The sequence below is a fragment of the Sapajus apella genome, unplaced genomic scaffold, assembly GCF_009761245.1.
Source record: "Sapajus apella isolate SASKATOON/1434 unplaced genomic scaffold, GSC_monkey_1.0 scaffold47, whole genome shotgun sequence".
Classification (NCBI taxonomy): domain Eukaryota; kingdom Metazoa; phylum Chordata; class Mammalia; order Primates; family Cebidae; genus Sapajus; species Sapajus apella.
In genome coordinates this window covers 14850181-14862964 of record NW_022436987.1, presented here as the reverse complement: position 1 = coordinate 14862964, position 12784 = coordinate 14850181, and the positions used below count along the sequence as shown (strand labels likewise).

General features: G+C 44.1%; 1 protein-coding gene across 8 annotated transcripts in view; it reads right to left on the bottom strand.

Annotated features, from left to right (window-relative positions):
• Window positions 1-12784, bottom strand: part of NAV2 (neuron navigator 2) — a 404334-nt gene that overhangs the window by 33612 nt on the left and 357938 nt on the right. For 4 of the 8 annotated variants that reach the window (XM_032241072.1, XM_032241073.1, XM_032241066.1 and 1 more), the window contains 5 exons: window positions 9283-9366; window positions 8775-8886; window positions 6677-6822; window positions 4340-4348; window positions 3763-3935 (listed from right to left, as the gene is read on the bottom strand). In XM_032241072.1, the coding sequence (XP_032096963.1) occupies window positions 3763-3935; window positions 4340-4348; window positions 6677-6822; window positions 8775-8886; window positions 9283-9366 (524 nt within the window). The remainder of the gene's footprint in view (window positions 1-3762; window positions 3936-4339; window positions 4349-6676; window positions 6823-8774; window positions 8887-9282; window positions 9367-12784) is intronic. The other 4 variants (XM_032241074.1, XM_032241067.1, XM_032241070.1 and 1 more) reach the window with 1 other exon arrangement.

Here is a 12784-nt window from a genome sequence, read left to right as displayed (position 1 = left end):
TCTGATCATTTTCGTCTTCACTCAACCCCTTGGAGAGCTCTTCCAGGTATCCAGCTTTTGACATCACCAATAAGTCTGTGTCTCCCACCTCTATACCTCTAGGAAGTCCAGGCTGGTCGACCTGGATATGGATGTCTGCTGGGCATCTCAAATTTAATGTGACCAAGGCAGTGCTCCAACTCCCCACTCTGCCTCCATCTGTCTCCCACTCATCCCAGTTACTCAAGCTGTAAATCTAGGAATATCCAAGGATGGCTCTTCTCTTTCCCTTGCACTCACATCTGACCCATCAGCATACCCTGCCAACTTTTCTTCAAGAATATATCCTAAATCCATCCAGGACGCACCACTGTCATCAGTCACTCATTCATTCCACCAAATATTTGAGCGCCTTCAAAACCAGCAGAGCACCTACCTCCAAGGAGCTTCTACTATAGATCTGCGGTGGGGGTGGGGGACAGAGAACAAATAATCAAGGAAAACCTATATGTCAGGCGTCAGGGGGCAACATGTGCAATGGGGAACAAATGAAGCAGGGGCAAAGGGACCGTGGGGAGCACTGGCTGGTGGTGGAATGTTGGTTTATACAAATGAATGGGCAAGGCCTTATTCATTAGGTCACATTGAGCAGAGACCTAAGGAAATCAATATCTGATGGAAGAGTATACCAGGCAGAGGACACAGGAAGGGCAAAGGCTTTGAGGTGGAGAGTGTGATTGGAATGTTCAAAGAAGAAGTGGGCCAGAGTGGCTAAGATCCCCTAGGTGATCTCCCTTCCCCATATTCCGTACATATGGAACAGAGACTGATCTTTGTAAATTCAGATTATCGCATATTTCTGTTTCAAACTCCATCACAGCCACCCATTATACATGAAATCGAATGCAAATTCACTTCAAAGCCTTGCATGCTCTAGGCCCTATGTCTGTGGCCTCTTTGCACATGTGGGAAGTCATGCTGTCCATCCCTCTCTGTCTCAGACACATCAAACCTGTTTCCACATTAGGTTCCTTGTGTTATTTATTTCTTGGGTCGGGAAGACTGCCCTGCTCATTGGGGGCTGGGGTGGCAGAGGCTGCTATGTGTTCACCAAAGCCCATTTCCTCCTTTACTTCTTCCCCTGCAGGTAGTATGGCTTTGAGTCCTGCTCAGTGGACTGCAGGAAAAGGTGACATAAGCCTCTTCCGGGCCTGGTCCTTAAAAATCCTTCTGCAGGTTCCTCTGCCCTCCTCATATCCCCACGCCCAATGGCTGGACACAGAGCATTGAGCAGAGAACTGGGCCCTGTGGATGGTGGGAGCCTCGGTGCCTACATCACTAGAGGGCAGGCTGCCTGCTGACTAGGACTAACTGTATTGGGTTTGGAGTGAGCAAGAAATAAACAGTCGTATGTAAAGCTGCTGAGCATTGGGCTGAGTTTATTACAGCAGCTAATGTTATTGACTGAAACTAACCCAGTGGTTCTCCCTGGCATGCAGATCTCAGCTGAAATGTCACCTACTCAGAGGGGTGTTTCCTGACAACCCCGTCTAAAGATGCTGCCAAGGGTCTCTGTATCTCAGCACTGTTTTAAATCACAGCATTATCCCTTAGCACTCTCTGATTTTCCTAGTTTATTCAGGATTTGTTTAACATTCATCTCCTCTCTTGGTATACAGGGTCTATGAGTAGGAGCTTTGTCTTGTACTCTACCATAACTACAACTGAGAATGGGGCCTTCAGAGTTCAGGAGTAGAATGAACTGTACTATGTCATGCCTCCTCTAGTCTTCAGCCTTTTCAGAGGTGGAAAATCTGTTTAACTTCTTTTTCTTTTTTTTTTTTGTTTTGAGATGAAGACTCGCTTTGTTGCCCAGGCTGGAGTGCAGTGGCATGATCTCGGCTCATTGCAACCTCTACCTTCTGGGTTCAAGCAATTCTCTGCCTCAGCCTCCCAAGTAGCTGAGATTACAGGTTCCCACCACCACCCCTTGTTAATTTTTGTATTTTGAGTAGAGATGGGATTTCATCATCTTGGCCAGGCTGGTCTTGAACTCCTGACCTCATGATCCACCCGCCTTGGCCTCCCAAAGTGTTGAGATTACAGGCGTGAGCCACTGCACCCGGCCTCTTTTTTTTTTTTTTTTTTTAAATAGAGACATGGTTTCATGCTGTCACCCAGGCTGGAGTATAGTGTGATCACAGCTCACTGAAGCCTCAAATTCCTGTGCTCAAATGACCCTTGTACCTCGACCTCCCAAGTAGCTGGGACTACAAATATTTGACACCATGCCTGACTAATTATAAAAACATTTTTTTTGGTAGAGACAGAGTCTTACTATGTTGACCAGGCTGGTTGCCAGCTCTTGGCCTCAAGCAATCCTCCCTCCTTAGCCTCCCAAAGCGCTGGGATTACAGGCATCAGTAACTGCACCTGGCTTGGTTAACATCTTTTTGGTTTCTTTAGAGCATCTGGAATAGTGCTCTGCTCAAACAGGTTGCTATACAAAAAATTAAATCAATCAATAAAGAAGAGATGACGAGCTCCTTTTTCTCCTGGTCAGGAGACAACTGAGTCGGGATGTTTTGGGATGATGGCATGTGTGAGAGTCACAGGCAACTTGTTCTTTACTCCTTCCTTAGGCACTCTGCAGATAAAAGAGGACTCTCAGTCATGTGTCTAGTTCTTCACTCAGAATAACACAGGGTACTGGGCTGGGCACCACAGCAGCACACTAAAGTCCAGTCCCTCAGTGGTCTCTTTCCTTCCCCTGTTCAGTTTTACCCTCACCCGTAACAACAGGAAGTACATATCCCTGTAGCCACCCTCTTACTAGGGTGCTCCCCAAGAAAAGAGGAACTGATCATCGAACTCAGTAAAATGGAGACCCTGACAGTGTCATGTTTTAATAGCAGGTGCGGTTGCTTCAAAGTCATAACCCTACTATCCTCTGTTTCCTCTCTTCCACTTCCCATCTTCCATGCAGTTGGTGTGCTACAAATACCTGGCCCCTGGACAGGCTGATTTTGCCTGTTCTCCCTCTACCCATCTGGTAAGCTGCTAAGGCAGGGCCTTAGGACACTTACACTGTCTTCAGTGGGCTGGCTGACTAAGTGGACTTAGAGTCAGCTCCACAGACCTTCTCCAATGAGAATGAAGAAAGATGAACAGGAAGGAAAAGGCCCTTCATGCATAGTATTTAATTTGGCCCTCCCAAAACCAGTGAAGTAGATATAACGAATCCCATTTTTACTAGTGAGGAAACTGAAGTTTATACAACCGAACTTCTTTCTCTAACCCTATCCCAGTGGCTGTTCTGACCCTGGCCATGACTTCCCTCTTCTCCCAGGCACTGTCTGATCTCACTGATAACTTTCCTTGTGCTCCAGTTCTTTAATTCTCAACCTGGTATACCATGGTCTCAAAAGAAATTCAGCCCTACTGGGGAGGGCCAGACTTTCTTACTGCTGCAGGAAGCAAGCTCCTTTATATCAATTTATCTTGTTCAATTCTTAGGGCTAGGGTAAGTACACAACAACCATTACCCAAACTGACATGTAAAGGTATGGAAACAAGGAGAAGCGAAGCAACCTGCTAGCTGTGGACGCTGATGCTACCAGAACAAAACCCTGTTTCCTTTCTCTTTCAGCTTTCCCAGTACTAAAGCATTGAAAGAACACGCCCAGTCCTACTAAAGCAAAGCATAACAGGTCTCCTAGATATTCCTATTGGAGAGGGTTCTCAGGGGCCAAAGATGTCATCTGACTAGACAGACAGACTTACAGAGAGTTGGAGTGGGAATTCCTCAGCAGTGGGGTGGAACCTGTGGACCCGTTGTGTGGTAACTTTGGTGAGGAAGGCAAAGAAGAATCCGTCATCTCCTCAATGTCTGAATGAGAGGACGCAGATTTGGGGGACTTCTTCTTCCCGAAAGCTTGCTTGAAGGAGCTGCGTAACTGAATATACAAGACTGTCAGCCTCGCAGCCGGGGCAACCAATGCTTAGGCGTTGGCAAAACAGGGACATGCACACAAAAAAGCGATTAATTCTCTCATGTTTTCCCCCACCAATGGAAAAGGTTCCCAAGAGCTCTTTTGAATCAGTGCATTAAGGGAAGAAGAGTTATCTGGTGTTGCCAGCTTGAGGGACTGCACCTGTGGGTAACATTCCATGCCTACTCTTGGTTCAAGACTAGATGCCAACAGCAAGACAGAGCCTGGCTCAGCAGATGGATGCTGGGAAGATGAGGTTACACAGCAACAAAGCAGGATGCTCAGACATGGTGACGGATGCGGATGAGGTTAGTCGTATCAATGGATGGGTTAGCTTGGTATCTGATATTAAAGTTGGTCTTGCTTACCTCATTGACCTGCCAGAGGAAACGCAAGCAAAAATGGGGAAGGGGGAGGAAAAAAGACAATTTTTTAACAGAGAAAGCCAGTGACAGGGAAAGCTTCGGACTTTCAGACACAACATGGCTAATAATAAACACCACACACAGGGGAGGTTTCCAGTAGGAGCATAAATCTTTAAAAGCACTGGGGGCATGTTCCTCCTTTCTGAAAGGAAGGGAATAGCAGGCTGGCGAGTCTTCTACAATTCCATTTCTTCCAGCTTTTCCCTGCCTGGCCGAAATGGCTGCCTCCCACCTTCCTGTGCTTCTCCTTCTCTTCTTTTCTCTTGGCAGTCACCTCTCTGTGCCTTAGTTTTTTTGGGGAGGGTGGAGACGATGTCTTATTTTTTTGAGCAATTCTAGGTTCACTGTTACACTTGCCCTGGATGGCTGCTTAACCTAACCACTTAGGAGTTTCTGCTATTTGTGAATATAAGAAGATAATCTAATATGCAGCATATTAGCCATCTCACTTGTTACTCAGAAAATCCTTATTTCAAAGAAATTTATTAACTATATGGGGGAAATGTTACAGTTTCCCCAAATCATGGGATGAATCTGAAAATTCTTTTTCCCCCTATTGCAGGAACATAAAGAATTAAAGTGCAATGTCTTCTCTGAAAGTTATAATCAGCACTCATTTTTCTTGGCCAAAAACTAATGTTGCATCTTGACAAAAGGCCTTTTAAAAGTAATTTCTCTTTTCTAAAGTGTTTTTTCCTTGTGAAAATATATTCCAGGGGTTTTCTTAGCCATTGAAAACTTCAGAAAACAGGGCATTCTAAAAATTGATGAGATTTTTCTCCCATCAACAGGTTGCATCCGTAATAAACTACATGTCCAGCTTTTGGGCAAATCTAGATCCCATTTATCTCCCATTTCCTACTTCTCATCATATTTCCAGAGAGTAGTCACAGAAACAGAAGGATTAGGGACACAAGCCATCAACCGAAATCCTTGACTTTACCTCTGGTAAAAAGCCAGGTGGAAGAGGAGATTACAAAGATCAGACAGAGCTAAGCTTTGGGATTAGCTGAGGATGCCAATTATCCATCTTCCCTGATTTGACTGATAACCAGGCGTTGTCTTAAAGCAACATATGCAAGTTTTATTTCTTGAGGAAAATAGAATAGCCACTATTTTTCACAGAAAATATCTCTCGTCACTTTGAAAATCAAAGCAGACCATGTTTATCAATTGCATATTAGAGACAGCAATATGAATTAATCCTATCTGTGTTTAGTCATAACAAATAAATTGACTAAGAGCCATTAGTAACTTAAAAAAGAAAAATTAATCAGAATGATGAGAGGGTCACACTAAGCTGGCTTTTTAGCTTGCTTCCAATGCAAGTCATTGACAACCAAAATGACTAAATCCCTAATGTCTCTATCACTAGACCTCGCCACCCATCCAAGATAACACAAAATGAGTGAGAAGTGTACAGAATGAATGAGGACGCTGTAGCTACTAGTGAAACAGGATGCCATCAGCACAAAGGGGGCCCAGAGGCCACTGGTCAGCTCCGGATCAACTTGGGATATTCTTGTACTGAAGACAAGGGATAGCAAATCTCAGAGCTCTGCAGCCTTGAAAGCACAGCTAAAAAACTGGATGGAGAGTGAGGGGTGGAATTTTTCTAGGAAAGTAGAAAACACCACTGCACACAATTCAAATAACTCTTTGGGATTATGAATACATGAAGAAACACTGCAATGGAGACTGATTCTATGAAACTTGCTATTTGAGGTACAACCCTCAGTTTAGAGCTACTTGCTAACTTCTAACATTGATATTAGGAAACTTTTATTTACAGGACGTGGTCAAAAAGTTTTCAAAGAGAGGGTTGCTTTGATGCTATCCTAAGCAATTATATAAATAAATAGATAATGATTATGGCTAAAGATGGGACAACTAGCGATATGCTCAAAAAAATATTTTGGATCTAACTAAGAAGAAACCACTTAAGAATAACTTTGCTCTAGTACCCGAAACTTTGTGGCCAACATATAATGAGGAAGAAATGACACATATATGAAATGAAAGATGAGTACTTTATGAAAAGTCTCATGAAAGACGGAAAAAATACAAGGTGGTAGGGATGTTATAGATTCTAGTGTTTTGCTGAGCACCATATTGATTTTAGTAAAAACCTGTCCACAGCCATTTCCTGGGATCTACTCCCGAAGGGCTGTGTTCCACACATAGTAGCTGGGCTGGGCTTTATCTGGGCGGATGCACCGGCCAGTTCTGTAACTGACTCTGTCTGTCAGTTCCCAGGAAAGTGTCTGGGTATGCACTCACCCAGTTCTTCCTCTTCTTCTTCTTTGAGTCACTCTCTATGTTGCTGCCCACGCTGGAGTGGCTGGTGGCACTGTTGATGCTGGAGACGCTGTCTGAGGAGTGCTGCCTGCGGATGCGGAGGTCTGCAGACTGGGCAGTGCCGTTTCCTAGAGACCAAGGCAGGGCGTATCAGTGGCTGTCAACCTGAGCCCTGCTCTTTATCTCTTTTGCCACTTAAGCAAAACCCACCCACCCGAGGACTACTAGACTGTTCCACTAGTAGTGTGTTCCACTTAGACATCACCTCTGTTCCCTGTAGCTGTTTCTAAGATTCTTGAATAGGTGGGTGCATTGCCCTCTTTGGTCAATTAAATGAGGTCTATCTCTCCCCACTTTACACAACAGAAGTCAAGGGAGGTGTAGGGAGAATTTCCCCAACAGCTGTTAAGCTTTAGACAGGTGAGGAAATCTGCTTGTGAACTGCAGCAGTCGTCACCTTCATTGCTAGCCCCCTCCTTGTCCTGCTCTCTGGGCACCCGCCACAGTGGCCTTCTTTGGAAGTGATATGCCTACCTCATCTAGGGCCTTTCCATGTGCTATCCCTCTACCTGGATGTTCTTTTCCCTTCACTCCATCCAGCTAACTCTTTTGCAAATCCTTCCCATTTCAAAGCTATCATCACTTTTTCAGGAGGCCCAATAGAGGAAGAACACTGATATGGAAAATGTGTGATATCTGACATAAAATTTGCAGATAGTTTTCCTAATTAGAACAGAACTACACCTAAAGGCTGATCTTTGAGAACACTGGTTGGAAGGTCAGGCTGATTCATCAGGTTCTAGCCCCACTTCCGTTTCTCCCTAATCCCTAACCTTAAAAAGTGACTCTTGGCTCGACGTAGTGGCTCACACCTGTAATCCCAGCACTTTGGGAGGCCAAGGTAGGCAGATCACTTGGGGAGTTTGAGACCAGTCTGGCCAACATGGTGAAACACCTTTTCTACTAAAAATACAAAAGCTAGCCAGGCATGGTGGCGTGTGCCTGCAGTCCCAGCTACTCAGGAGGCTGAGGCAGGAGAATCACTGGAACGTGGGAGGTGGAGGTTACAGTGAGCCGAGATTGTGCCATTACACTCCCGCCTGGGGGACACAGTGAGACTCCATCTCAAAAAAAAAAGAAAGTGACTCTCATCTATGAACCCTAGTGCCCCCATTAGTACAATGAGGAGAGAAGAGAATCACACTCACAAGATTGTTGTAGAAAGAAAACCAAATAATCAAAACATTGAAACACTTAGCACTACGCTTAGAACACAGTAAGTGTTCCATAAATGCTAGCTATCCATATTACTACTATGATTGCTACACTGTTAATATTATGAGAGCTAACTCACCTGCACTCCTCCATTACCCCAAGATACACAAGGACAAAGTAATTTACTTAGAAATATTTTCCTGGGCTGGATGCAGTGGCTCGTGCCTGTGATCCCAGCACTTTGGGAGGCTGGGGAGGGTGGATCACTTAAGGCCAGGAGTTCAAGACCAGCCTGGCCAACATGGCAAAACCTTGTCTCCACTAAGAATACATAAATTAGCCAGGTGTGATGGTGCATGCCTGTAATCCCAGCTACTTGGGAGGCTGAGGCAGGAGAATCACTTTAACCCTGGAAGTGGAGGTTGCAGTGAGTCAAGATTGCACCGCTGCACTCCAGCCTGGGTGACAGAGCAAGACGCTGTCTCAGAAAAAGCAAAGAAAAGAAAAGAAATGTTTTCCTGGACAAATAAGGAAGGAACTCAGTTCAGCTTATCCCACATATCAGCATGTAAATATCAGAGTGCTAGTGAAATGAAAGGTTGTAAAACATTTTAACGTTCTGGCAATAGAAACATGTTTTCATTTTCAGATATATCAGAGAAGAGGATGAACTACCATAGCCATCTTCATGGAGGCCAGAAGTGACTCGATTAAGGTATTTGCCTTCCAGGTCCTGCCCTCCTGACATGGAGCTGAATTATGCAGACACCTGTCCTCTAGCAGGGAGGTTGCATCATATGATGGCAGAGGAGGGCTCCTAAGGGCAGGCAGGTCTTCTGGCTAAAGGCTGTTTCCCTCACTTTACCTTTGCAGTTGAGCTCAGGTGTGTTAATTACTCCATTAATGGCAGCCTGGGCAGCTGCGTTCTGTTTCTTTAGCAGCTCAATGGTTTTTCTTAACTCATTCAGTTCTGAATCCTAGGGAACAGAAAGAATTATTTGTCAGCCTAAAATCATCCTGTACAGAGTTCAACTGAAGTATAACTTAGCTTCAACACAGGAGGGGAGTGAATGAAGTAGTTCAACCAAACCTTTCAGATGGATCAAGGGGCATGAACAAACACATAAGAGTAGGGTTATAACTACGAGATCTATCATTGATGCCCTTATCACTCAACCTGTCATATTTTCACTCAACAGGCTGGACTCCTTACAATTAAACTTTAACAGTTCAAGAAGTACATTAACATCCGTACAATGATCTGAAATGAAATATAATGATATGAAACGAAAGAACAGAATTTTCAGGTTTGTTGTTGGCTCCAAGGGGGTGGCGACGGTGGTGGTGGTGTAAAAGTACCCTTTCTGACTTACCTTCTGCTCAGCTGTCATTGTCAGACTCTGGAGCCTGATTGTCATGTTACCAAGGCTCTGTTCAAAGGCTGCCACAAGGTGAGCCTGGAGGGGAAGACACAGCCTCAGTTATATCACCTTACAAGGCAAGAGTGCTTAGAAGGGCTGGCTCTGAACGATGGAATTCCTGTGGGTCCACTTGATCTAGGCTACTCCTTCAGCCTCCTCTTGAATCCCACTCCCCACCCTCTTTGGGATCTAGTCACTCCAGTCTTTTACTTGCCCAAACACCCCAGTGCTCCTTCTCACCTTGGGACCTTTGTAAAAACCTTTTCCCCTCTACCTGAAATGCTCTTCCTCTCACACCTTTCTCCCATTCCTTGCCTAATAATTTTTACCTGTCTACAAGCACTCCCAGCTCATACCTTCATGACACCCTCATATGCACTCTCACAAGCAAACTGTACTTCTGACTACACTTTGAGATATCACAGTTAAAAATACATGCAGTCTTGTAACTGTTCGTGTATGTCTGTCTTTACTACAGTGCAGGATGATCTGCTCACCAAGTGCTAAGCTCACAGCAGAGGCTCATATTAAGCATGTTAGTAGAATGAAAAAACAAAATGGTTGGCACAGTTTGCTTGTTATAATCCTGGTTAATAAAAAGCCACTGAAAGGCCCATCTGCTACCTCCTCGGAGAAAGGTTTCCCAGTTCCTCCAGGGAGTTACCACTTTCCCACAGGCTTGCACGTGCCTTTATACATGCCTGTTAGAGTATGACATAAGATGTACCATTATTTTATATTTCTAAGAATTTTTAAAAATGCTTCCAGTTATGAGTAAAATAGCAACCAATTTTCAGGGATGTTAAACTACAAAAAAAAGAAGAGAGTATATCTAAGACTTGGGAAATGTGGCATTTTCATGACTGCCACTTTCTCTACAACTCTCTTGAAGGGTAAGAGGTAACTTTGTGTCCCAACACTAAACTTTTGCCTGCAACACAGTGTAGTAGGTGATATATTAGTTGACTGAATGAGAATCCTGGTAATGTTATTAAAACCAAGAATAAAGAACGGGTGCTTTTTCAAACAGTCATGCTAACGAATTTCTAGCAATAGACCAAAGAATCTATTTGGCAGCTAGGATCTTCTAACCTCCAATCTCTACTTGTGTAAATGGAATAACGGCATGTCCAAGAGTGAGAGGCATTTGGGCAGCAGACGAGACAGATCACCAGACTATGCACTTGATGAGGGCTGACACCATGTCTATCTTGCTCCTCACTGTATCCACACTGCTGGTACGAAAACAGCCACTCGATCATGTATGTTGGATGAGTGATTAAAGGATCGAGAAGAAAAGCACTTAGATGCAGGAGGCAGTGTAGCACAGGGGAAGGGAACAGGATTCAGAGTTAGAGGTCTTCAGCTCTCCCTGTAGTTCCTTTTGATTGCCCATAACACTGAGCAAATCACCTAATCCTACTGGCCTCGGCTTCATCTGTGAAATTGTACCAATATCTGTTTTCCTACCAGGGTTATTTTCTGTGCTAAATGAAACAAAACTGGTGAAAATGGTCTATGAACTGTTCAGGAACTGCAAAACACAGGAATGCATGGACACCTGTGGGGGAAGAAAGGGGTCTGGGAACAATAAAGTGACAAGAGAAACTATGAGAGGAGTGAGAGCACCTGAGAACACAGGTGTAGGAACGGGGAGTAGAAACACAGTGAGCTACAGGACGGACGAGAGGTGCAGAGGATACATGGGAGGATCTTGGGAGAGGTAAGATTTCTTCATGCTGTAAAATTTGAGAGGAAGAGATGACTGACGCACACAGTGAGGAATGAATGCTGGATAAGCGGGGTGAGGGAGATGGGGAGGGTGGGAAGAAGCTTTGACTGTGTACTGTGAGGAGGCGCAGTGACATTTCAATGTAAGGAGAGATGTGAGGGGTGAAGAGAGGCCTGTTATTAGACTTCATCAAACAGGGATGGTGGAGGCTACGACATCTCTAGAATCAACTGCTGGCAGGGAGCATTTCCACTTGCAGTAGAAATGTTAAGTGGAATAGTCAGTTTCTCTCTGATTGCACTTCCTCTATTAAAAATGGAGACAGCGCCTCTGCATTTTAAAATCAAGAGATATGCTTTTGTTTGCCCTGGAGAGTATGGCAAAACTAAAGCCAATCAATTCAATATAGTCACATAATTGACAAAGGAAACAGGCCAGGACCTGGATGTCTAAAAGAGCATTTGCTATCCCTGTAGTGCAAAGGAATGAAAAAGTTAAATGTAAATGATTGGATTTCCATTGATTTCAGCTCTGCACTTGATTGTCACCCATAATTCCAGTTATGTACATTCCTATTTTCTATTCAATTAAAAATAAAAATAAAAACCTGACCCCATGCAGACTGCTATTGAGAAGGTGTTTTTGCAAGCTTAAAAAGAAACCATATTTGCTCTGGAGATCCAGAGGATCCCATTTTTCTGGTAAGCAAAAGGGCTGCCTTTGTGTCATTAGCCCAACTATGAAAATACAGGCTGCGGAGGCCGTTCCAAGCCTGGTTCAGAGCCACACAACAGCCTACTCATCAAGCGCCACGCTCACATTCCCAGGGAAAACAAACACAAGTGGTATGAAAACATTCAGAGAAGGTGGCTTTGAGTAGTTTGTCCTGGAAAAACAAATACAGCTTGGTTTGCCAGAAAGATGGCAGACAATAAAACATGTTCGCCCTTCCAGTGGTGTGCGGCAAGACTAAATATTTACTTTCAAACAATACTGGATTCAGTGCCTTTTATGAGGAAGAAAACACTCTTCTGGAATAATATAAGGGATCTCACTCTGACTCTTCTAGAACAGACAGCAGAGTTCCACATGGCCCAAGGTGAGGCTCAAATGGCAGCACAAGGTCACTGGAACAATTAACCCGAGTTCACTGGAGAGTAGCTCAGCATCACTGTGGTTTGACAAGGGCTTGCTGTCAAACCACACATTTGGATTACACCCAGAAGACTCTGACTTGCTGGGTCTAGAGTTTGTTCCGGATTCAAATCTACACATTTGATTATCCAGATGAAGAATCTGCCCATGGAATAGAACCTACCTACAGAATACTGTTTTTCTGAATAGGACCTACGCCTCAGAATTAAGCTCTCATGTCAGATTTTAAAGTTCTTTTGATGGCATTACCGGTGGTAGAAGAGGTAAAGAAAATAAAAGATTACAAAACACATCGTGGTGTCCTAAGTTAGGGTTTTTTAAAAAAATTAAAGATTTCCAGAAAAGAAAGAGAACTTAGGAGGCTACATATTAGTGCGGGCAGCTAGCAGTTACTGAGCTCATAGCTAAGGTCAAGCACTGTACTAGGTAATTCGCATGCCAACTTAGAGAGAAATGGTTCCCTTGAGTAAACTAAGGCTTGAGCTTGGAATACCATGGCAAAAACTCCAGGGAAATGACTAATGTGGAGGACTGACTCAGTTGTCTAGTGAAAGGAAGGCAGCATTT